We start from the raw sequence: 24822 nt of genomic DNA, 5'->3' as shown, positions 1-24822 counted from the left end.
CTGTTTTTATCATCTCTGCCTGCTGGCTTTGGAGAGAGCATAGATAAGTTTCACTTTCAGTTCAGTTCCTCGTAGGAAAGGAGAAGCAAAGGGCTGTCTGATAAATCAGTGAAAATATTATAGTGTAGACTTAAACGGATATTGATTTTTTTAGGTGATCTTTTCTTTTAGGTGGCTCAAATACATTTTCCTGCCGTCCACAGGACTGCATTGCTTTGCTCCATCTACTGTAAGTAATACACCTACTATGGATAAGTGCCTCAAAAAAAACAACTTTCACCCAAGCATGATCAAAAATGTGCCCAAGCATATTCCCCTGTGTCAGTCACACTCACTTTGGTCATGGTTATAGAGTTCTGCAGCATGGGGGCAGTGCTCTGGATGGACGCTGGGGGAAGGGAGGTCTGAGCAGGGGGAGGCACAGAAGTCATGATGGGAACTTGAGGAGCACAGTCCGACTGGCTCAGGGAGTAGGGAGCTCCGAGCTGTGGCGCATGGCTGGGTAACGTTGGGGGCACGTGGGACGGCAGGGCCTGCATCAAAGGCTGGGGAGGTAGTGAAGGCGGGCCCTGCACTGGTCCTCTGGTCAGCGGTGCTGCTGAGAGGTTCGACAGACCACGTGTTTGAGGAGTCGTGGACGAAGCATCAATGATGGCCCCTGGTTTCAAGTTCAGACCTGGATGAGAGAACAAAACACTTGGATAAATATCCCACAGAGGCCAGCTCCAAGAACACGTGTTGATAGCTAAATATAGTGTAAAGCGGTGAATCACATACCTGCGTCTCTTCGGCCACGGCCACGTCCCTTCCCCATCATGACAACAATCTCAGTTTCTTCCTCAGGCATTTCTGTGACCCTTTGGAGGAAAACCTTCTCTAGAGCCTCAGCCATTAAGACTATGTCATCTCCAGGCTGCAGGGGGAGACAAACACTTTTAGCAAAGTGGAGGCTATATCAGAATATTTGGCACTTTATGGTGACAATATACAACTATGTTACCTTGTTGTATATGTAGCAGTTGGTAAACATCGTGTTGAAGTCTTGGATACATTCTTGGGCGTTCCAGTAGTAACTGTTCTCAAGCCTTCTCTTGATTGTTCCCATGTCCATGGGAATTTTGATTATTGTGTAGTAGTCCTGAAAAGGATACATACAAGTGTGTCAACAATGTAATTAAGAAACTCACAGTTTTTAAACAATGTGACATTCTCTACCGGCACGATGAAGCTGCTGTAATTTAATTTGAAGTTAGCTTTAATAATACAGCTTTAAAAAAAATCTTTCCCTCATTACAATGTATTAAGCAATATGTATTTTATTGTCAATTTTATAAGTAACTGAAGTTTTGGATAATTTTGGATTTCACCTATGATTCTGTGATGCTTACCATTTGTAAACATCTTTATCAACATAAATCTTTATGGTGTCAGTGCTGTCTTGGAATCAACTGCTGTCCTTGTCAACAAACATATCACAAATATTAAGATGTATGACGTAAGTTTGTAAGACGTTTAAGAGAAGACAATGTCAAAGCTTGTCAGTGACCGGTTTTCCACATTCTCTCTGGCATTCATTTTGTTCATCAATAAGCATAAAATAGTCTCTGGTCACTCACTCGCAGTCAACTTACAAACAATGAAATAAAAAATGCATTCACAATGTCTAATGTGTGTGAAAGTTGTTTTTACATTTAACAAGAATAAATGGTACCATTTAGGTTCGCTGCGGTAGTCGGTGTTACACGGTGTTACACGGTGTTACACGGTGTTACACGGTGTCACATGGTGTTCAGGCATACACTGATTGCATTACTTGCCGACCACCCCTACAGTCGTTTTGCCATTTAGTTCATTATCGCGCATCAGAGCCGTGTTATCAATAGATAGTCGAACGATGGACGTTACAATCTGAAAGTAGTGCTACCTGCTACTCTGACAGACAAGACGATGTCGGAAGATTTGGTGTCAAAGCGAAAAGCAAAAGCACCTATTTTGGCAATATTTCAGATTTAAACCCAATGCTATAAGGGAACCATAACGTTATGAAGCAACTGCCATGCAGAGAACGAAGCTGTCATAGCCGGTGTGCACATTTCCGTAACATCCCTAGTACCATTTGACTTCTTCTAAAATGAGGAAAATTATGTATGTGCTGTATGTACACATACAGTAAAGAAGAGGCTAGTTCCTTTGAACACGGTAATAAACATAAATCATCACAAATCAACCTGTAAGAAACATATAGATGTGCAGCTGGAACGTGTAGATGCAGACAACCTGGTGACAATTATGTGATGTGTAAAGGTTTTGAGGTATGTGACATCATACACACAGAGGGAAAGCTCACACTCACAGGCAGGTTAAGTTTGATCGCATCCACTGGTATATGAAAGGGCCAGGCAAACTGGTGCTTCCACAGGGCCTTCACCACCACCTTGAGCAGGTACTGCAGCTGATTGGTCTGGCGCTTTGGCCTGTTGGGATCGATGTACTCTGGGGGTGGGGGATTGCCCATTTGCTGGGCCTGCCCCTGGCTGCTGCCGCCGCTGCTGCTGCTGCTGCCTGACATCTGCGCTGCGTCCAGGCCGTCCCCCATTCTTACAGGGTTCGACGCGAGCTCGGGCCCCGGAGCGGGAGCTGGAGCTGCAGGGGCAGGGGTAGTGGTGTTGGCAGGACACCAGTTCAGTCTTGGCCCCGGCACAGACTCCACTGACAGAGCACCACTGATCCCATTGCACTCCTCGCTGGACTCTCTGGAGAAAGAGAAAAGTATACTGTCATTAGCATGAGCATATTTATAAACAATATTCAATAAAATGTCACTTTATTTTGTCAGTAACACAGTCATTAACAACATTTTACTGGAATCATTAATCACTGCATAGTTGGGTAGACCTCTGATATCTTGTTATATATTGTTATATGTTATATATATGCACTGCAAAAGGCAGTAGCAACTAGTCATTTACCGCTGTTTTATTGTTCTACATTGAATGTTTTTTTCTTCCATCGGAGCAGCCATTGTGCTGTCCACCCAGCTGTACTGGGTAGAACCTGAATTGGCAATGAAAATCCAAACATGGAAAAACTACACAATAACCAGGTGATACCAAGATATTCAACATCATGTCCTTACACCTCCAAACTTGATCCCAGCATTGTGTTTAATGGTATTTCCCATTTACATTTTACTCCCAGTTCAGTACACTGCTTCTCAGCGATAAAAATAATTTCATACAAGGTCATGACACTGATAGGCATCAATTATTAAACTTATTAAACTGTAGAAAAACACCAGTGTATGCTATTGGCCACTTCACATGGGCTGGCTGTCAATAAAAATCTTAAAAGGTAAACTGCAAATATAGTTCAGGTCAACAGTTTACAAGAAGTGAAGCAGTGAACAAGGTATGTTAATGTTAGTTCGTGCTATGTCATTAACTCTTATGGGTGTCGCAGAGCTAACCATGTGTTAAACAGACAAAGAACGTTAAAAAATGGATGACCAGAGGGGAGGGGAAACGTCAGACAATTTCTGTAACTTTCTTTTCACACCAATTTCACGCAGCAAACGACAAAGTGTGCAGAGGTGAGAAAGCAACCAAGGTTTGAATTGCTCTCTCAAGTTCTCTTTTTTTCATTCTTTATACAGCTACTTCTGGCTCGTTTCATGTACAACCGAGTGGAACAATATGAATAAAAAATAAAAAAGTGTGTGTTATTCACATATTTAAACGATCCATTGTGTCTCGCCCCTTTCTATCATGGTCACTTTTTCACCCCGCCTTTGAGAGTGAGAGCTATAAACACTTGCCTAATGACGTGGTCGGACAACACGCACAAACCATTTTTTTGGAGTATTTCCCTTGCCATAAGTGAGATAATACACTCGGGGGTGTCCTCATACAGATAATAATGAAGCTGGCAGAGTTCTCATCTCTCCCTTCTCTGTTTTTTGGCTCGGAATCAAGGCTCGAAAAACGGGTCCCGATTGAGTGCAATCATGGCAGCAATAGTTGTCATGTAAAGTACAACTAGATAGGGGTGTGGGATATATCAAAATATATCGAATATACTCAATGTATTGCAGCTTGTTCTGTGTGGGATGTACTAAATTACTATATCGCAAACATCTAATACAAATTGTCCCACAACTTTTTGTAACCACTTCGGGCATACTTGCCAACCCTCACGTTTTTCCCGGGAGACTCCCGGTTTTCTCCCGAGATCACAATTCTCCCGCATTTCTCCCGACTTCTGAAAAATCGAAAACGGCCATGAGACGTCGTCTGTCCAAGGCAAAGATGCAAAAACGAATGACAGCCACCTCTGCAGCAATCTCCCTTGATGCGTTTGATAACGCACAAGCCATCACCCAGTATTCTTGTATCCTGTTGTATTCCTGTATCCTTATGATCCAGGAGGATCATTTCAGGTTCAGTTCAGGCTAGGCTACAACACATCAATTAAGTTCAACTTTTGTAAATGGTTGTTCATATTTTAACTGCCAGTCTCGTAATAATATGACTCAATTCTCTAAATCTTACATTAATTTATTAACTAATACTGATTTTGGTTTATCTTATTCTCTCGCTAATTTGCGGCTGTATTCGAGCAGCTTTTTTGATTCAAAATATTGCTGAAGACAATTCAGTAGTTGCTGTATATTGGTAGGGATATTGGTGAAATATGGTTCTTTCTTGGTCCTTTATGGCCGCTCCAATCACCTGTAATGTAACATCACAAGCAGGCAAGCATCACAATCTAAGTGGCGGCTGGCTTGACCGGGTTTTCGCAAATGACAGCTCACCTGACTGCATTAAGTGGCAGGCGAGCGGCACCTGTCAGGTAGCTGTTCTGCTCAGTTGAATGCAAGGCACGTTACATCAATAGGGCGAGAAATGAACAAAAACGGCCAAGCCCTACAATTAGAGCGGCAATTGATCATTTCCATTATCGATTAATCGGCTGATTATTTTTCTTGAATAATTGTCTGTTTGTTTGGTCTAGAAAGAAAATAGTGAGGTGCTCATCACACTTCAAGTCATCAAATATCTTGTTTTGTCCAACCAACAGTCAAAAACCCAATAATACAATAATATAATACAGAGAAAAGAAACAAATACCCATATTTGAGAAGCTGGATACAGAGAATGTTTGACATTTTTGCTTAAAAAAATAATCCATACAATTAATCAATTACCCAAAAAGTCGCCAATGAATATTCTGTTGATCGAATTATCGATTGACTTATTGCTGCAGCTCTGTACAACACTGCAAATGAGAAATTCCTCAAGTAAAGACCATACAGTATGATTACATTCACTGTACACTTTCACTTTGTTCTAGACACACTCTTGGATTATTCCCAGAACTTCCTCTCAATTTACTGATGCACATTTTAATTCAAAACCTCGACAATAGGCTGGCAATATGGGGAACTGTGTGTGCTACCAGGTGCTAGAACGAGGAATTGGACTTAAGAGTAAAAGGGAGACAACAGAAAACAGTGTTTTTCTATCTTAAGATATAAAGGTTTATATTATCCTACTACTGATATTAATTTAAAAGTATAAATGCACTGTATTCAGGAGAACTCAGAGGTTTGGCTCTAGCATGTGTGTGTGCTTTAATTTGATCTTTATCTTCCTTCTTTAAGGATCAGGGAGTGTTTAGGGATGTGGGTGGACAGGGGTGGAGGATGAGGGGGGGTTAGCGTCATCTGGCAGCTGGGGGACTGTGTGTTCCACTACGCAGCATTCAGTCCTACATAATGTCCTCTCCAGTCAGGGACATCTCATTCAAGATACACACAAAGGCTGTTAAGACAACAACAAGGCCAAATAATAATCGAGAAATGCTTGACTAAAAATAGACTGGCGAACATGTTCTAGGACAAAGCATTGATCATACGGTTGTGTATTCAGGTCTCTATTAGAAGCAAGTTAGCCTCCCAGTCTCACACACTGAAATCCACCCCCACAACACAGCCTTAAAGATAAACACACACCGCAGTATAGATCTGTGACTAATCTCATTCTTGATGAGTCACTTTCTGAGAAGAAGGAAGCAGTTTGCACACCACATGATCGCTGCCTTGGCCTCCCTGAGGCACTCAAACACAGTGGAGAATCTGACTAACTGACCAATATGTTGAATGACAAGACATGAAAAGAAACAGTACCGGTTTAACACAAATGGTACTTTTGTGGGTGGAAGTGGAAGCAAAAAAAACTCACAAATAAGACCAAAATAAATAAGCACAGAACTTGTCTAGCCCCAAGGCACGAATGTGCACATCGAGTCCATGGCTCGTTTCCAGCTCAATACAGCAAAACAAGACTAATCGGTCCTAGTCTAACGACTTCCAGTATCACCAGCTTTAGTCCATCGACTTCCAGCCTAACCAGCCATTCCTGTCGTATGGAAAACCCCTTACGCTGTGCACACATCACTGGCTCTGTCGGCTACAAGGCAGGTATTCCAACCACATTTAAAATATGAGAAAAAGAAAACACATTACGGATATCAATAATCCAGTGTGTTGTGGCAAAAATAAAAATATAGGACATAAATGACAGGACACACGAGTGCTGGGTTGCCCTATAATCATAGCAAGGAAAATACTGTATAAATAAATAAATAGACAAACTTGAGATCATCTTGCAATGAGATCACACCAGCTGCGATGCCAAATCGGACCAGGGACATAATGTGTGGGAGGACCAATCGCCACTTGCTCAGACCATGCCCATCTTCGGACTCTGCCTTCATTTTGATCTCAACTACACCTTTGTAAAGTTTCGTGACTGCATCTCACGCGGTTGCAACATCTGTCCACAGGCAGAAATATAAACACTGACACAGACTCACAAGGTGAAAACAATACCAGCGTCACTGTCGCTGATAATAAATCCTGACATGCCTAGTCACAGCACGTGCTTTCAATCAGCTGTCAAATAAACAAACCTGTGCCATCACAAGGTTGGTATACAAATTGCTTGTTCTGACCAAACACTGCTGCAAGTAGATTTAAAAAAAGACCTCCAAGTCCTCTGTTCAGTGCTACTACTACTGAGTTGGAATCTTATATGATGTCTCCATTGGGAGGTTGCATTGTCCAGAAGTAATCCCCTTATCATTCCTATCGTTGTGTACAAAATCTGACCTAATGGCAAAAGCTGGAGGGACGATGCAGAGGGAAATGTTTTGTGAAAGGGAATGGAAGCCTACTGGGGACTTAGAAGAAGCAGCCGATGAAACAGCATTTACCAGAAACACCGGCAGGTACAGTATAGATGGCTAGGGGCACCAGACAAGACATGTGCGGCATTAACAGCTCCTGAGCCCACACTATAGGAAGTCTTCTTCAAGGACAAAGTCAAAAAAGGTAGCCACAACATATGAGCCTGGTCCATCTGGCCTCCAGTGCTGCATGGAGCGAAGTCTCATCATATATACACACAAATACTGCCAGATGGTCCTCAACAGCTCATTAACACCAGCGACAAGCGCACTCACGGCGACAGTCATTGACATTACGGCACTGCAACAAGTGTAAACACACTTCTGGAAACACAGAGACAGATGCGATGAATGAGGGGGCATGAACGGCATCTCCTGTAGGATTCAGGCTTCTGTAGTTCAGGTATAAAGAGGAAATACTCCCAAATGACTGTCAGACTTCCCTGCAGTCTATCTTGCGGTGCAGCTGATAGTAGTTTGGCAATGTACTCCTAAATATTCTCACTCACACGTATGTAGAAACACATGAAAGCTCGGGTCCACTTCCTCAACTCAAGTCATCTGCATGTTCATGTTGCACATGTTTTGTTTCCGTCTTTCATGCACAGAAAGTCCATGTGTGATAAATATTGAGGTGCAAGACAATCCCACTTTGACCGTCATGAAAATGGAGACAGGTTTTAGCTATCAGGTGACGCACTTCAATCCCCCTACATGTTAACTTCGTCAAGAGCATGTGTTACTATAATGATAAATTCTTAATGATGGCACTTGGCTAACTTGGAGCTGCTAGGTTCACTTGACAAAAAACAGTTTCTCAAGAGAAATACCATTAATTATCTCTTTGCTCTTCAGAAACATTTATAACTATATACAAAAGGTTTTTATTAAGAGGATATAATAAGTTTTACATCATTCTCATAAAGTTAACGTGATAATAAAGCGTTAACGCAAATTTGTTTTAACGCCACTAATTTCTTTAACGCATTAACCAAACTTGCAATTTTTAGGTTGTAGCGGGCTCATTTTTAAAGCTGGAGTGAAGATACTGGCATCATATGAAACTAAAAAAAACCATTGGTACCAACCATGTCATACTAACTTGTGCGAAGGAGGCTAAATAACACTCCAAACTTACGCATAGCCATTTTCAAAGGGGTCCCTTGACATCTGACCTTACACACTGACTGCTGTTGTTGCCTGTTTGGTTTGAGTTTGCCATGTTATGATTTGAGCATATTTTTTATGCTAAATGCAGTACCTGTGAGGGTTTCTGAACAATATTTGTCATTGTTTTGTGTTGTTAATTGATTTCCAATAATAAATATATACATACATTTGCATAAAGCAAGCATATTTGCCCACTCTCATGTTGATAAGAGTATTAAATACTTGAAAAATCTCCCTTTAAGGTACATTTTGAACAGATAAAAAATGTGTGATTAATCGCGATTAACTACGGACCATCATGTGATTAATTGCGATTCAATATTTTAATCGATTGACAGCGAATAAAATGTTATTTTGACACACATTTTGTGTGTCAAAATATTAAACAAAATATTAAATAATATTGCGATTTCCTCTTCATCCTGCGATTTGAAAATTACAGTAGGCCATATTGCGATTTCGATAAAATTCCGATTAATTGCGCAACCCCACTAAGCCATATCAATTACCGTCTCAATCCAAATGAAAACACAATTATTGTGTTATACTCACTGAAAAACAAAAGAGGTAATCAGAGACAGAGTTAGAGGCAACAGGCAATTGACCTCTTATCATTCAGCTATATTTCCATACGACTACACAGCTGGACATTGCACTATTTTGCTGGTGATTTACAAATGCTGGAGTCAAAAAACGTTTCACCAAGTACACTGCCTACTTTATTGTTGTCTGTCAAAGGTTGTTATTGCAGTTTGTCAAGGCATAGCCTATTGCATCATGCTGCGATGTTATGTAAGTCTACTGCAGGCATGAATGCCCTTTCACACAAACAGTCCCAGGGAGGAATAACCCTCCTCTCTAGGAACAAACTCAAGAGCTAAAAGTTTCTTTGCCGCATTTCCACTGCGTCTCAAGAAACGTTGAGGATTATGCTAAATGACTACAATAGACTGGTTTGGTTTGTGATGTGTTAGTCTTTAACACCTGACCAGCCGCAAACAAAACAAATATGAACAAGGCTTACGTATTGGTTGATGTTCTTTCAACATTCTTTCAATGTTAAATAACATTGGGAAAGGCAACCTGCTGAGCCTGTTTTGTTCTAGTTCCCTAGAACATTAACTTATTACCAACTAAAGTGACGTTTTAATTTCGGTTTGACTCTTTACGACGGTAGTCTGTCATTAAAACATAAATGACATTAAACCATCCCTAGTCCTAATACAAATAGGGCTGCGACTAATGCTTATGGTCATTATCAATTAATAATGTAGTTAGATTACACTGCTCTGAATTTTTTTTTGCAGGATGTTGAACTGATTTTTTCATTTTAACTTGAGTAATATTTGATGTTGGCGTTAATAGTGACATCATATTCATCCAGTCTATATGATAAATTGGTGTAACCACTCTCAGTGAGCTGCTGTCCAGGTGTAAGAGCAATATTGGTATGCGAGACTAATCAAGTATGCAGAAGCCCCCCAACACAGGTCAATCAAGAGGTCTTCCCGTTGCTGCATGTCCTACATCGCTCTCAGCTCTGGAATACTAGTTGACCTTTGACTTGGACATACATCACTGCAGACTGCTGTGGAATGTTTTCTGGGGAGGAAGTGGCTCTCATTACTGGGGTGGGGGATGTACATCTCACACCAGGAAACCTGGTCCTGTGTGCAGCCTCACAGCGAGTGTCCTACTTGGAGAGGGGAGAAAAATATAATGGCAAGATGTCTGCATCTCCCAGTGAAAGTAAACTATTAATCATTCATGTATGGGGGTGTGTGTGTGGGGAGAGGGGGGGGGGTTTCAGGCAAAAATGTAGGCCTGCAGATTCCACTTGATGTCCTCACTAAGTGTCAGAATGATGGCCTGTGTTTTGCCTGAAAGTAAAGGATTAAATAATTCATGGGACCACAGTGACAAGGCCAAGAACACCACTCCCTGCTTATTCACCAGCCTTTTCCTCTTTCATAAAACCACCTTCAACCCTCCTCTAGGGAGCAGCTGTGCTCTAATGCTATTCTATCTGCCGCTACACACCAATGTATTGATTCTATTGATGCTCTTATTCACTGGGCTCTTTGCACTCATGTCTTAAGAGTTTCTATTTTTTCCTCTAGCTTGGTTAGTAGATGACACATTTGAGGGTAATTTTTTTGTGTTATGAACTCAACTGGGTTCATTCAGTTCCTATAAGTAGAGAGATTCAAGGGCGGGTCAGAATGTAAATAACAGACACTTTCTCCTGTAGTAATTATTTCTACTCCGTTGTCATATTCTACCGAAATGGCCTTTGTTGAACAATAAAATTAATAATAATAATTATAAATACTGCATAATAAGGTGGGCACTACAACGCGGTCACGCAACCATGGGTCAGGGGACAGCATTATCAACCACTGTATGAGCGTTCTGCAGTGTGGCGGCGATTAGCTAGCCAGTGGGACACACACACAGCTTCCATTCACACGGTGGGTATTGAATGAAGTACTCTGTTGTTATCGGTTTCACTTTAAGGGTTCTGGTATTGGTACTGATAACGATACCCAGCCACTCACAAAAATAAAAGCCCTTGACAAGGTTAAATGATGATTGATTGATCACCATTAGGAATTTGAGGGACCTAGGAAATATAAACAGACATTGTGTAAAGTTGGTGCAATACTTGTCATGCATCCCTGAGACATCAATTACCAGAGTGTGTTCAGCACACAGAGTACAGACCAGTGTAATCAGAACCTGCGATGAGGGCACACGGTTTCCATATGACAGGAACACCAAAAGGTGGTGTTTTGCTTTGCAGTGGCACCGTCAGCCTGTAGTTTTCTAACTTATGTAAAAAGGAAATAAGAGGTGCAGGTGAAAAAGATAATGAGAAACTGCACTAAATAAGTCAAGCCTGTTGTTGCCTTACACATAAAAGAATGACCCCAGTCACTTCCACTCAGTGATGCATACAGCTTATTAATTTAAGACTGGCACCTGATTAGTACTCGGTATCCTCCGATACCCAAAGCCCAGGTATCACTATTGGTATCGAGATGGAAAAAGTCGGATTGGTGCATCACTAATTCAAATAATTCAATTTACTTCTGCTGCAAAGCAGCTGTATCAATAAAGCTTTAATGAAGGCAATACATGTATATATTTTATAAGCCTTTAATGATTTATTAGTCATCATTATGTGTCTGATGATCTTTCAAGAAAAGGTTAAGCTTTAAATGTGCATGACTAATTAAGGATGTCTCGGTGCGATTTCTTACTTTCTCCATTCAAAATCAATTATGCATCTACTAACACTGAGTTCCAATAAGTATTAGCAGCAATGTTATGATTCAATCTATTATGGGAAAAACCTGCACAACTGTACAGAAATCATAGTATCAAGGTGATGGACACAGTCAGCATAATAATAATAAGCTCCCCACATTTCTTAAAATTGTACAGTGAGGGGCTGCCAAAGGAATTATACACCAATAATATTCCATATGAAGTAGGTAACAGGGGTTAACTAATCTACATTTGTCCATCTTGTATCATGTGTGATTGGTCTGTTGCTGCCTTATGAGTACCTCTGAAACTTGGCGTCAAGAAAAACTAATGCAGCCAAGGTTTCTATGGTAACACTTCTTGGCGAGTGTACTGTATTTTTATTCTCGATGGTTCCAAATCCTACTTTTGGATGCTTACCAATTCAATAGTAACCACAAATGCCCTGTGCGACTTGAGTGTTTATAGACAAACGCTAGTACAACACAAAGAAAGATCTGGGGCGCTGTGTTTACATCTGTCTCATGGGTGTTTGCGACAAAATCTAACAAGATTCATTGTTTCCAATGAGTCAACACAAGGTCGCAAATTTAAAATACGTTCCCCGAGTATTGATAAGCACTTCCTGGATGAGTCAGTGCATGAGCACAGTGACTCAAATAGACTAAACATGAGTCAGGCACGTCATAACCAGGAAAGGAAGCATGCCAGCCCCTTCCAGGTTAAACGTCCAGCTGGTTGGGATGAGCAAGCCAAACCCTACCAGGAATCAGGAGATATTTTTACAACTGCCAAACACACAACCCCCTTCTTCCTCTGTACTCCCCCTTCCCCCCACACCCCCTCTCTCACCAGGAGGTAGGTTCATGGCTTCTGGCTGAAATCTGGATAACAATACTACTCTCAATACAACGCATCTAAACTGGACTGTTGTTCTGGACCATGTAGAGATAGTGCTAACCACATGATAGTCCCAAGAACCATTACTCAAGACTGTCTTTAATTTAACCTTCTCAATGTTTTAACCATGTTTTTCAATTGATAATATTTTGTACATATGATTGTAAAAACTTTAGTAAATCTGTTAAATGTCTGAAAACTTTTCCCCAGATAACATTACCTTTTCACAGAGACTGAACGTGCAATTTTTTCCAGAAGGGCGTCCAGTTTTTGAAAATCCAGCAAATCGTTTGACTTGGCATGCATCTTGTAATCCATTTATGAACTCCACGTAACAGAAACCAAAAACGAGCAAGAAGAATTACAGAAGTTTTTCTTTTCTCTCATCCAAAACACAGGAGGGATTTATACTTCAGGCTCCAGTATGTATCCTGAAATCCCACAAAACACGGAGAGTAATCCTTAGTGTAGTCCAAGCGGAGTTTGAGGGTGGCTGATCCACAAAAAAAAAGGGCCCAGCCTGGAAACAGTCCAGGCGGGGAGGAAAGGCTGTGGAAGCCTACAGCCGGCAGGCTGTGTTAGCTGTGTGAACCGGTCCTCTCTCTACCCCATCCCCCTCTCAGCAGTACAACGGCCCAGTTGCCACAGGCTCTTCGTTCCATTGTGTGTCCTCTCCAGGGCCTCCCCAACTTAAATGGACACAAGTCGAAATCAAGAAGGAGAGGGGAAGGCGAGAGAGGGGAGAGAGGGCTCCGGTAAGATCCAGGAGGAGCACTTTATTCCTCTAGCTCGCTCTCTCACCCTCTCTCCAGCACAGGCAGACCAGCATGCAGTTACTCAACAGTAAAAATGGCTCTGCTGCTTCCTCATTCAGCGGAGCCTCAGCCCACACAGCCCTCTCTCCCTCCCTCCTACGCTCACTCATTCCACCCCTCCCCTCTTTCCCATCAATAGCTTGAGGTCCTTGCTCTCTCCTCTCTCTCTCTTGCCCACACTCTTACACCTTTAAAGACCCCACCCCCTTCCTGTCTTTTCCTCCGTCCATTTCATCATGCCCCACCCCCACTCACTCTCTTCTCTCAGAGTGATCTTGCATATGCCTCCCCCCACCAATTTAAGAGCCCCCTTATCTGCACTCCATCCTCTCCTCTTCATATATAAAATGTACCAGTCACATTCATATTGCGGCTGGACTACTACAATACAAAAAAAACTGCACAACTGTTCAAATAATACTCTGAAAACTCTGCAGTCCCAGAAATATCAGTGGCTCTTAATTACATTTAATTAAATCAGAGACTTTGATCAGGGTTACCAATATGTCATTATTGCGACACTGCTATCAAACATAGAGATCTTCTGATACCATTTTTTCCTTCCCGAAACCGATACCTCAACTAGGGATACACCAATCCGACTTTTTCAGTCCCGATATCGATAGCAATACCTGGGCTTTAGGTATCGTGCAATACCGAGTACCGATCCGATACCAGTGTCTAATTAATAAGCTGTATGCCTCACTGTGTGGAAGTGACTGGGATCATTATTTTATGTGTAAGGACACATCAGGCTTGACTTAAACATTGCTTTCCTAACTTTATAAAACAAAATGTGACCAATGAATACATAGATATACATTTATTCAATTGTTATTTATTATTAAAATAATAAATCGTACACCAGCAACTGGTCAAAACTTAAACAGGAATTCAAATTACAGTACATAATGTATATAGTATATCAACATAAAATTTAATTGAATAGATTGGCCCCATTGTCACCAATTTCCGATTCAGCTATTTGATACCAGCGTGATAAAAAAAATATATAGTTATTATTATTATTATTTAACAGCTATGACAAACTACCTGCAATCAGTTGTTCTTCGCTGCTCTCAAACAGTAGTTGACTGGCGTACTCGCCGATACCCGATCCCGAATTTTGGGCAGTATCGGAGGCATTTCCGATACTGGTATCGGCATCAGAACAACTCTAATCAAACAAATAACATATATAATCAACAATATTGACTCAAATAGCTGTATCGGGTATTGGTGACAATGGGGTTGATCTATTCAATTCAGTTCTGTGTTTATATACTATTTACATGATATACTGGAACTTGAATTCCTGTTTAAGTTTTGACAAATTTGTTATGAATTAAAAAGGGTTTACACTTTAATTGTAATTCCTTTTAATTTTAAAGATTTTTTTACCAAGTTGCTGGTGTACGATTTAATATTTTAATAATACATAATGCAGTAAATGTATATCTATGTATTTATTTGTTACATTTTGTTTTACAAAGTAAGGTTAGCAATGTTTAAGTCAAGCTTAATTTTGTCTTGCACATAAAAGAATGATCCCAGTCACTTCCACACAGTGAGGCATACGGATCGGTACTCGGTATCGGCTATCGGGACTGAAAAGGTCGGATCGTGGATCCCTTAATTAAACTAATAAATATGTGCCATCAAAACTTGTATGAAAGCAGAGCCTGCACATTGCACAGCTCAGGACTGCAGGTAAACTGAATAATCAAAATTCAGGACATAACAGAACAGCGTAAACAGTCAAGATAGGGACATGAAGGGAAACTGAAGTGATGAGCAAATCATGGGAGCACCCACTGTGCCTTCCTGAGGCAGAGCAGCTTCCAGTAATGACGTTCATGACACCCCGGTGATTGACCACACTGCACGACAACAAGTACAGAACTCCCTTTTTTCAGTCTGATCTTATCAAGACTTATGACAGTAATAATAATTCACTCATTTCAATAAAAATGAAGTTCTTAGTAGCTAAATACCAATTAACCATTTTCGTACCATAACCACCAAAATACAGAAGTGATAGTGACTCATAATACATTCCTATTGCCTAAAAAAGGGCCAAAAGGAACAGGAATCTCACTGTGTCACGATTGTAGAATCAGGGAACACACACTATGTAATAGTGGTGTAATGGTACACAAAAGTCACAATTCGGAAAGAGTGGGAAAAATGCATAAGGATATGCCTCTTTTCGTTTACTTTGAACTAACAGTAGTACAAGTGTCAAAGACTGAGATAACATTTTGCCCCCTGGCAACTTTGGTAAACCATTTTCATTATAAAAATAAGGACCATTTCAAGCACTTCTATATTACTGTCCGAACACTGATCAAACACTTTCCCAAAAGGCAACAGGTCACAATATGCTGTAAAACTGAAAAGCATACAAATAGCATAGCAAATACAAAAATAAAACTTCTGCATGAGGAGTTTGGTTAAATTTAGTTCCACCATGGCTATATTTATTCAAAGCACACAAACATTTTTCATTTATCCATTCACATTAGGAGTGTAAAAATATATGTATACACGAGTATCACAACAATATGTGTTGTGATACTGTATCGATTCTCAAAAACACTATAGATTTTGAATTAACCTCTTAAAAATCCAACAGGCCCGCCATCAGTCCCGGACAATATTCGGAGGTTGTAGCGGGCTCAGTTTTAAAGCTAGAGTGAAGATACTGGAATCATATGAAACTAGCTTGTTGCAAAGGAGGTCAAATAAGGCTCCAAAATTCCGTAAAATTTTGGCGAGGAAAAACTGGCATGGCAAATTTCAAGGAGGTCCCTTGACCTCTAACCTCAAGATATGTGAATGAAAATGGGTTCTATGAGTACCCACAAGTCTCCCCTTTACAGACATGCCCATTTTATGATAATCACAAGCAGTTTTGGGTAAAAACATGCAGTTTTTAGCATGCAGTACAAATGTGTTATTTTCGCCTATTCTAAAATAGTGTATTTCTGGTGTGTTCTTTTTAATATAAAGTTTATGCCATGACAGTTTTCCTAAAATCAGATTAAAAAATAAAAAAAATTACAATGTATTGCCTCGCATAGAGTTTTGCAATATATTGAATCCTTACCCCTGTATCATGATATGTATCGTATCAACAGATTCTTGCTAATACACAGCCCTAATTCACATACCCTACTACGGTGGAGCAACGGCGACACACCGTTCTTGTCTTATACACAACTCTCTCTCCCTTGCATTTGTCGCTGACCGGGAGCCCGCAGACGGGTCTTCCTGCTCTGACGTTTCATTTGCACTTAGGCTACGTGCATCAACCTAGATATACCGTGTATTCTGACCTTAGATGACCCTCGTACCATGACGGTTTTGTACAAATACACAAACTGTTACAGCCTGAATTTTCCCTCGGGATTAATAAAGTGCCTTTCTTTTTCTTCTTCTTCTTGTATGTAAGCATAAGTGCCAGGCAGGAATCAAAACTCAAGGTGCAATCTGAAGAGACAGGTGTGACATAGAGAGACCCTGTTTAGTTTGTACCAATCATCCAACCCACCTGCTAAAGTAACACAAGACTTTTAACCTCCTGTTCACTACTCATGAGCATGAGCAAATCCTAGAGCATTTGAGAGGCGACAAAATATTGCATTTGAGTATCCACCACAGTATATCAAACCAACCACATTATATGTCTAAGTACAAGTAGTACCTATTATTAATATACACTACCAGAAGCAAGTTGACCGCTGATCTCTCAATCAATCTTAAGACTCATGCATGCAAACAGGAACACACACACACAGTTTCAAAATGAGTCCAATGTCAAAACCCCAAGAGATCAGGTGAGTAACGAGTCACCCAGTACAATGTATACTCAGGTGACTGGTGAGTGCATTGCACAGTGTCAGTTTTCCCTATAAGCAGTTGCTCATCTGTGCTGCAGCCAGACACTGACGGTGTCCTCACAGACCCACTTCCCTGTCCACGTGCCATATGCACCATTCCCAAAGACAATACAGCAGCTGCCAGAGTGACAAAGCTCCAACCTACAGCAATTCAAAGAAGGCCAAACCGATGGCCCTGTCACTGGAAGGGTGGTGGTGGGGGGGTCGTATTCAGACACAGGGAAGGAGGGAGGGAGGGAAGATAGCAAGAGGAAGGGGGAAAGCGAAGGAGAGGATTGCATTTAGACTGGGGGTTGGGTCAGACGGAGAGGCAGCGGTGCACACAGAGATGAGACTCTGCGAGAAAGTCTGAGGCGCTTCCATTAATCATCAGAGCACCGGAGAAGCTGAAATCTACAGGGACCCGGAGAGGAGAAAACAGGGAACAGGCAATTTGCCAACTTGACATGATGTAGCATGCAGTTACATATATTCAGCTATGCGTTGGGAAAAACAATAGAAAGAAGGGTGGTGAAAGAGGGACTTAATAGTAATGATAACCAAAGCCTTTTAGTCAGTTGAGAATTATCTGAATCTAACAAATAATGGTTCTTTATTTTTACACCCAGAAAATCTCATTCACCAACCTGGAAATCTCTCTCCGCTGGTGAAACGTGTCCTACAGAGTTATTGTCTACTGACTCTACAGTCTGTCTTATTACTAGATCCAGGATGAGGGAATATGTGATGCCACTTTAAAAGGGGCACTCCACCTAATTTGCACATGAAGTGGAGTTACAGGGAGTAGCCTACTACTCAACCTGTGTAATCAGTTGTATCATATCTTCTGTTGCTCTGGAGGGAGCTGCCTAAAGTTTGAAAGAATAACCCTGATTATATCATCAGGCTCATCAGACTTAAACATTTTAAACAGAAAGCCTTTGTTTGACAGAAGCGGGCATTTAGGAGGCAGACAGGGGGTCTAATGAAAGAAAGCTTGACCCTTTCTGGAGATTAAAAGTCAGGATATCCCTGCCTAGATTTTTTGGACCATTCATTTTTAAACAGCCTCTTATGAGTCCTCCAGCTTTATGGTAGTGCAATACTGTCCTAACTCACTGGAGTACTCCTTTAAGCATCTTCACACTTATTAACCTATACACTTTAGAAGTGATTAAGGACTTTACTTTCAAAGCACATCTGGAGCATGTCACTGCATAGTGACCTTTCAATTTTAGACACAGATCCCAGGCAATCCAGAAATGTATTTTACATTCAACTTTAAACTCATGTTTTCCTAATCTCAATGGGGGCAGCTGTAGTTCAGTGAGTTGAGCCGGTCGTCCTTTAATTCAATTTAACCACAAGGTTAGCGGCTCGGTCCCCGGCTCCTACTGTCTGCATGTCAAAGTGTCCTTGAGCGAGACACTGAACCCCAATTTAATCCCTGGGTGCTTTACAGCAGTTCCTAAAATGCTTAAATGGGTTAAATGCAGAGGACAAATTTAATGTATGTACTTGTATGTGTATGACAATTCTAATAAAACTAATACATATACTACACTTTGAAATCTATTGAGCGTCAACAGAGACTTGTTTTGAGATTTTCCAGGCTTAAAAGGCAGAATTACTGACATTTTTAATGGAAATACAGGTTCAAAATTTGCAGCTACAACCTTATTATTAGATCTGAGCAGCATATGGTAAAAAAAACAAAAACAATATCTGTTGAATTGTACACTATATATAGAATATTTTCACTGCTTTTTCTTGAAGTCAGAGAGCCATTTCCGACAGGAAACTGAACTGAAAGTGAAACCTATATGCTCTCTTCTTAGTCACCAGACACCATTTACAAAAACAGTATAAATAATAATAATAACCTACACTTAAACTGATATTGATGTTTTTTCAGGTGAGCCTTTCTTTTTGCTGCCGGCCCCATCCACAGCAGCAGATCACTTTGCTTCTGTGCTGGTAATTCCTGTTTGCTTCTCCAAACTGGGGGCGTGCTGACCATCATCTACTATAGGTAATACACTGACTATGGATATGTACCTCATACAACCCCACCTCAAAACACCCAAACTATCCCTTTAAAGTGACTACAATCAATATTTTTTTCCAGAAAGGTTTCAAAATGACAACGTGAAAGGGGTCACTCGTAGTGATAAACCTACAGAGAACTATCACCCAAATCTGCAGCTCCCTCCTCGGCTTTAGGGAACTTTACAGAGAGTTTCAGCTTATTCAAATTTTACAGTTTTGTTTTACTGTCATCACTCTCATAGCGTTGTTTTCAGCCGCAGCAGGGAGCTGTTTTCAGGGAAAAGGCTCTAAAAACCCACTATACACTTTCTGCTCCGCACCAAATGGCAGAAAGACACCGTAAGCAAATAGCTGGAGAACATAGTGGAGAATTTAGCAACAAAAGCACCATATAGAGCTTAATGAGGGTAAATATGTAGACTGAGACTTGTATTAACCAGTTGGAAATTTCAGTCCCTATTCCAGACTCAGTACATTTATTCAGCTAATGTCTACATGACATACTCTATTATAACCATACATCTGGCACTGTTGCCACAGTGGCAGTTAAGATGCAGTCAGTTCTTGACTAGGTTTGTAGCGCTAAATATTTAGAGCGATCACAAATAGATATTGTTAACAGAACATTGTGCCGTTAGAAAGTGTCTGGCGAACGTTTGCGAGTTATGATTTATGTAGGATACAACTGGATTGTATCAATGTCCACTCCAAATAAAACTCAGGCAAATGATATTGGTGAAGATATGTACAAATTCAGCAAAATATTTTAGTAAAAGTAAACCCCTCTAAAAAAATCCATATGCTCAGATGCCATGTAATGTTTAAAAAATGTAGCCTAGTACTGTAGGCCTACTGCATTTATTCTAACCAATTTAGGATGATTATACTGAGCATGGCAGTGTTTTCAAAATCACTGTATGAATATGCGGTCATTGTTCAGCCATATTATTGAATAGTGAATCGACCTCTGAAAATTACATAGGTGACAAACAGGAACCAGTGATTGTTATTAGATCTAATGACATTAGCCTTGCTCAATATGGTCGTTGAAAGTGGACCATCATTAATGGTATTAAAATTAAATTAAATAAAGGCATTAGTTGAAAAGCGATTGGTCATCACAAAAAAATAAAAAATAGTCAATATTGACTATTGCATCCCCAACATGTCACAATATGTCAAAGTCACATTGTTTTCATCATGTGATCAAAGGGAAAACAAAACTTCCAATGCTCTGTAATATTTTGTTTGCAGTAGCAGCAGTAACATGGTTGTAGTAAGTCATGACACTCCTGGCAATGACTCAAAAGTGATAAACGAAGCATATATACACTCACGCTGACACACACTATAAAAGATTTTGTTTGCTCGCTCATTTGTTCCCTGACCGCACACTCCTTTTCATTCAGAGGTCATTCACAACTAGGCCAAGGATGGTGTTACCATGGCAACTAAACCAGAGAGAGGAGGACCAAAAAAGGAATATAAAAAATAAGATGGAAAATAAAACGGGTGAGAAAAGCATGTTCTTTATAGGGCTGTCAACGTTAACGTGATAACGCGTTAACGTAAAATCGTTTTAACTTCACTACTTTCTTTAACGCTATTCAGTCTTTCTGAGGTTGTAGCGAGCTCAGTTTTAAAGCTAGAGTGAAGATGCTGGCATCATATGAAACTAGAATCTAAGGAATCCATTGGTATCAACCATGTCATACATAGCTTGTCGCAAAGGAGGTTAAATAATGCTCCAAAGTAACGCTAAATTTTGGCGAGGAAAAACTGGCAAGGCCATTTTCGAAGGGGTCTCTTGACCTCTGACCTCAAGATATGTGAATGAAAATGGGTTCTATGGGTACTCACGAGTCTCCCCTTTACAGACGTGCCCACTTTATGATAATCACATGCAGTTTTGGACAAATCATAGTCAAGTCAGCACACTGACAGCTGTTGTTGCCTGCTGGGTTTGAGTTTACCATGTTATGATTTGAGCATATTTTGTATGCTAAATGCAGTACCTGTGAGGGTTTCTGGACAATATTTGTCATTGTTTTGTGTTGTTAATTGATTTCCAATAATAAATATATACATTCATTTGCAAAAAAAAAAGTGTGATTAATTTGCAATTAATCACGATTAGCTATGGACAATCATACGATTAATTGCGATTAAATATGTTAATCAATTGGCAGCCCTAGTTCTTTAGTGTATGACGTGATAATGACCAAAATCACAGCCAGGAAAAAGTCAGATATAAGTCTGTAGATTAGGCAGCACACATGCATGTGTTCCTGTTTAGACACCCTAAAATGTTGTGGGTAGTTTATCGCTTTCAAATGGAAAACCAATCATTTCATACTGGTATTTTGAGGTATGTAATTAAAAGCTCAGCTCTGTTAACCCTAACCATCAGTATATTCAAGCACTTTGAGTCAGTCTTTATTTAAAAACTTACGGTCAACTAGGAAAATACATTTACAGTAATGTTATAAATAGCCTTGTTCTCTGAGCTTGTTTGATTTACTGCTTACCTGGTAAATGCCTGCCCTTTGACCCAATTCGTCCTCTGTATTTACACACAATGTGTAGACAGTGATAACACTTCTTTTTAATCTTTAATCTAATCAGTGACAAGTTAATCACAAAAACTGACCTACGGCTTTGATACATTACCAACAGGTATGCATAATAGACTGCCAAAATATTGTTTTAAGGATGATAAAATTGATTCCTCCTACAGCAGCTTATTTGAAAACAAATTCTCAGGTCCATTCTTACTCAACCCGTCAGTCTCTAGATCTTCATCCTCCTGTTATGTTTTTTATTTTTTCCCATTCACAATGTTGTTTGGTTACGATTACCCAGAAGTCTTTATAGATATAGATAAATCAATATCCTCCTAACAAACACTATCCATACACTTCCATGCAACACACATTTGTCTTTTTTTATATATTTACCATATTGTAAATATTTACCGTACAATATATATATATATATATATATATCTTGTCCTAATTGTTTGTTATCACTAGTATGTAGTCAGCTATAGCCTACACTCGTCTGATCTGTACTTATTATCTATACCTAAGGTCCGCACAGAACTAGGTAAGATGGCCTTTAGCTATTCCGCTCCCTTTTCCTGGAATACACTGCAAGCTAAGTAGAAACTGGAAAATCTGATTACTTTTGATGAATTTAAAACATTAATGAAAGACCTAGAAGCAGAGTCAAATGGGAGCTGTCTGTGTTTCTGAATATTTTCATTTTAACGTTGGCTTCAAAAACTTGATTTTAATGTGTTTTGTATGATATTATGCTATGTATTTATTTTGCATTTGTTTTATGTTGTGGCGTCTGAAACTTTAATGTATGTTTAAATGCTGCTGTCTTGGCCAGGTCTCTCTTGCAAAAGAGATTCTTAATCTCAATGAGTACTACCTGGTTAAATAAAGGTTAAATAAAAAAATAAAATAAAAAATTTAGTCATATTATTTCTTTATATTAATCTTGTCTTTAGGTGGAGGCTTCAGATAAGCCCATTGTTTTTTTTGCCTCTTCCTGCACTGTATATTATTCATTTTTTGTTATGTTGCATAGTCTTAAATTGTGCAAAATAAATAAACAAAAATAAAAATCTTGTCTCTAGGTGGAGGCTTCAGATAAGCCCAGTGGGTTTTTTGCTTCTTCCTGCACTGTATATTATTCATTTTTTGTTATGTTGCATAGTCTTAAATTGTGCAAAATAAATAAATAAACAAAAAAGGAACAGTATGCTCAGTAACGGGCCTCTGCATGAGTAATCTGTTTAAAACACATCAGTCGACTGAATGCCACTGCTTTATGTCTGTACCTCTCCTCCACATTAGTCATATGAACACTACAGACCCAAACACATCTGTGTGGGATATATAACCACTACCAGATGTGGTGAATACAACGATAAGGACTTGCTGGCGACCGACCATCTTCGTAGAGAGCCAAGCTCCTAACGTTAGGCCACAGGGCATAGATAGATTATTGCCTGGGTTTCGTAATGGACGTCAATGCTAGGTAGGTAGGGCATTAGCAGAGCTGAACGAAAATACACACACATATTGTTTCCTAATCATGACAGCAAGCTTTTGGTAAAAAAAAATGACAATAACAAGTATGTGCTCCTCTGACTGCATTCTCATCATGAAACAGCCTCAGTGTGAGTGTGCGCCATCATCACCGTGACGGCGTCACCGTCTCCAACAACACACAAGACCAACGAGCAGTTAGCTAATAGATGAACCGACTACAGTGGTAGGAGCAGCATTTATCGGGTTATTTGCAGCGTATTTGTGGCCGGCAGTGGGTGAGACAGAAGAGGGACGTCACATAGACACACAATGTAGATGCGGTTATTGTGTCTTTTTGATAGACAATATCAAACTGCAACAACTAGCTGTTAGCTTTAGCTAGCAGAGCTAACAGGCCGTTGGTCTCTCAGTGGCTCAGCCGGGCATCAGCTCTCTCAAAGCCGCCTTTTACACAAGCTGGTACACCGTGTCTCTTGCTGGTCTACTCATTCGGGTTTCACCTGAGACACAACAAAGACTTTGGCAGAAGAATAAATGTTTGAAACAGCGGCGTTTACCTGGGTTTATCAGGTTGCCAGGGCGCGCGGGATCTTTCTCTCTCCGAGGATCCTGAACACCTCTCGTCGTTGTCGGTGACGTCACTACGCACGTCTTTTTCGTTTGAGGACGTAAAGAGAGCGAGAGCGTGAGTGTGTGTGTGTGTGTGATGGGCTGAAGGAAGCATTCCGATCAATCCCTCATTATCAGTGTTGCAAAGTTTTACATTCATAAATGAACATTTTGCAAGAGTTAAACATCGCTTTTAATGTTTTCAAGAAAGGAATGGAGCTATGTATCAAGACTACATTATCTGCAAAAAACAAAAAGTCAAGTAAAACAGTGAGTGAATGTGTTTACTGAAGTTACTATTATTTATTTATATTAACCCATGGCATGTTTTATGTTACTTTTTTTATTTATTTATTTTATTTTCATGTATGTTGTTAGTTATCTCTTTATTTCATTTACATGTATTGTTAACCTATGTATGTATGTTCTTTGTACTGTTTGCAAATTTAAAATAAAGTCTATTGAAAAAAAGCCAACTTTCCTGCATTTTATTAATGAATTCAAACACTATAGCACCATCTTACCCAATGTTAAAAACAAAAAAAGCCATTAGGACTTTTAAGTTATTAAATGAATATGATGGATATAACCTAAACTCTGGCATTCTGAAATGTATATGTAATTATTTTTGCATATTTGCGAGAGTTAAACCTCACTTTAATGTTTTCAAGAAAGAAATGCAACTATATATTAAGGCAATATTCTCTGCAAAAAACAAAAAGGCTTGTAAAACAGTGAGTTTGTGCTCCCCTTTTAATGTTTTACTTAAGTTACTATTATTTATTTATATTAACCCATGGCATGTTTTACTTTTTTATT

The 24822-nt window shown here is 39.9% G+C and overlaps 1 protein-coding gene across 9 annotated transcripts in view; it reads right to left on the bottom strand.

Annotated features, from left to right (window-relative positions):
- The window catches only part of brd4 (bromodomain containing 4), a 35048-nt gene extending 10955 nt beyond the window's left edge, over positions 1-24093 (bottom strand). For 7 of the 9 annotated variants that reach the window (XM_037793442.1, XM_037793445.1, XM_037793443.1 and 4 more), the window contains exons 1-5: positions 23952-24093; positions 2354-2753; positions 1001-1138; positions 778-913; positions 336-676 (exon numbers count right to left, since the gene is read on the bottom strand). In XM_037793442.1, coding sequence (XP_037649370.1) covers positions 336-676; positions 778-913; positions 1001-1138; positions 2354-2596 — 858 coding nt within the window. In that variant the 5' untranslated portion in view covers positions 2597-2753; positions 23952-24093. Of the gene's footprint in view, positions 1-335; positions 677-777; positions 914-1000; positions 1139-2353; positions 2754-12805; positions 13551-13753; positions 13759-23951 lie in introns of those variants that run through there. The other 2 variants (XM_037793450.1, XM_037793451.1) reach the window with 2 other exon arrangements.
- Positions 24094-24822: the final 729 nt, after the last annotated feature.

This window comes from Sebastes umbrosus, chromosome 14, assembly GCF_015220745.1.
Source record: "Sebastes umbrosus isolate fSebUmb1 chromosome 14, fSebUmb1.pri, whole genome shotgun sequence".
Classification (NCBI taxonomy): domain Eukaryota; kingdom Metazoa; phylum Chordata; class Actinopteri; order Perciformes; family Sebastidae; genus Sebastes; species Sebastes umbrosus.
The sequence above is the reverse complement of the archived record's forward strand: the minus strand, read 5'-3'. Positions and strand labels throughout refer to the sequence as shown.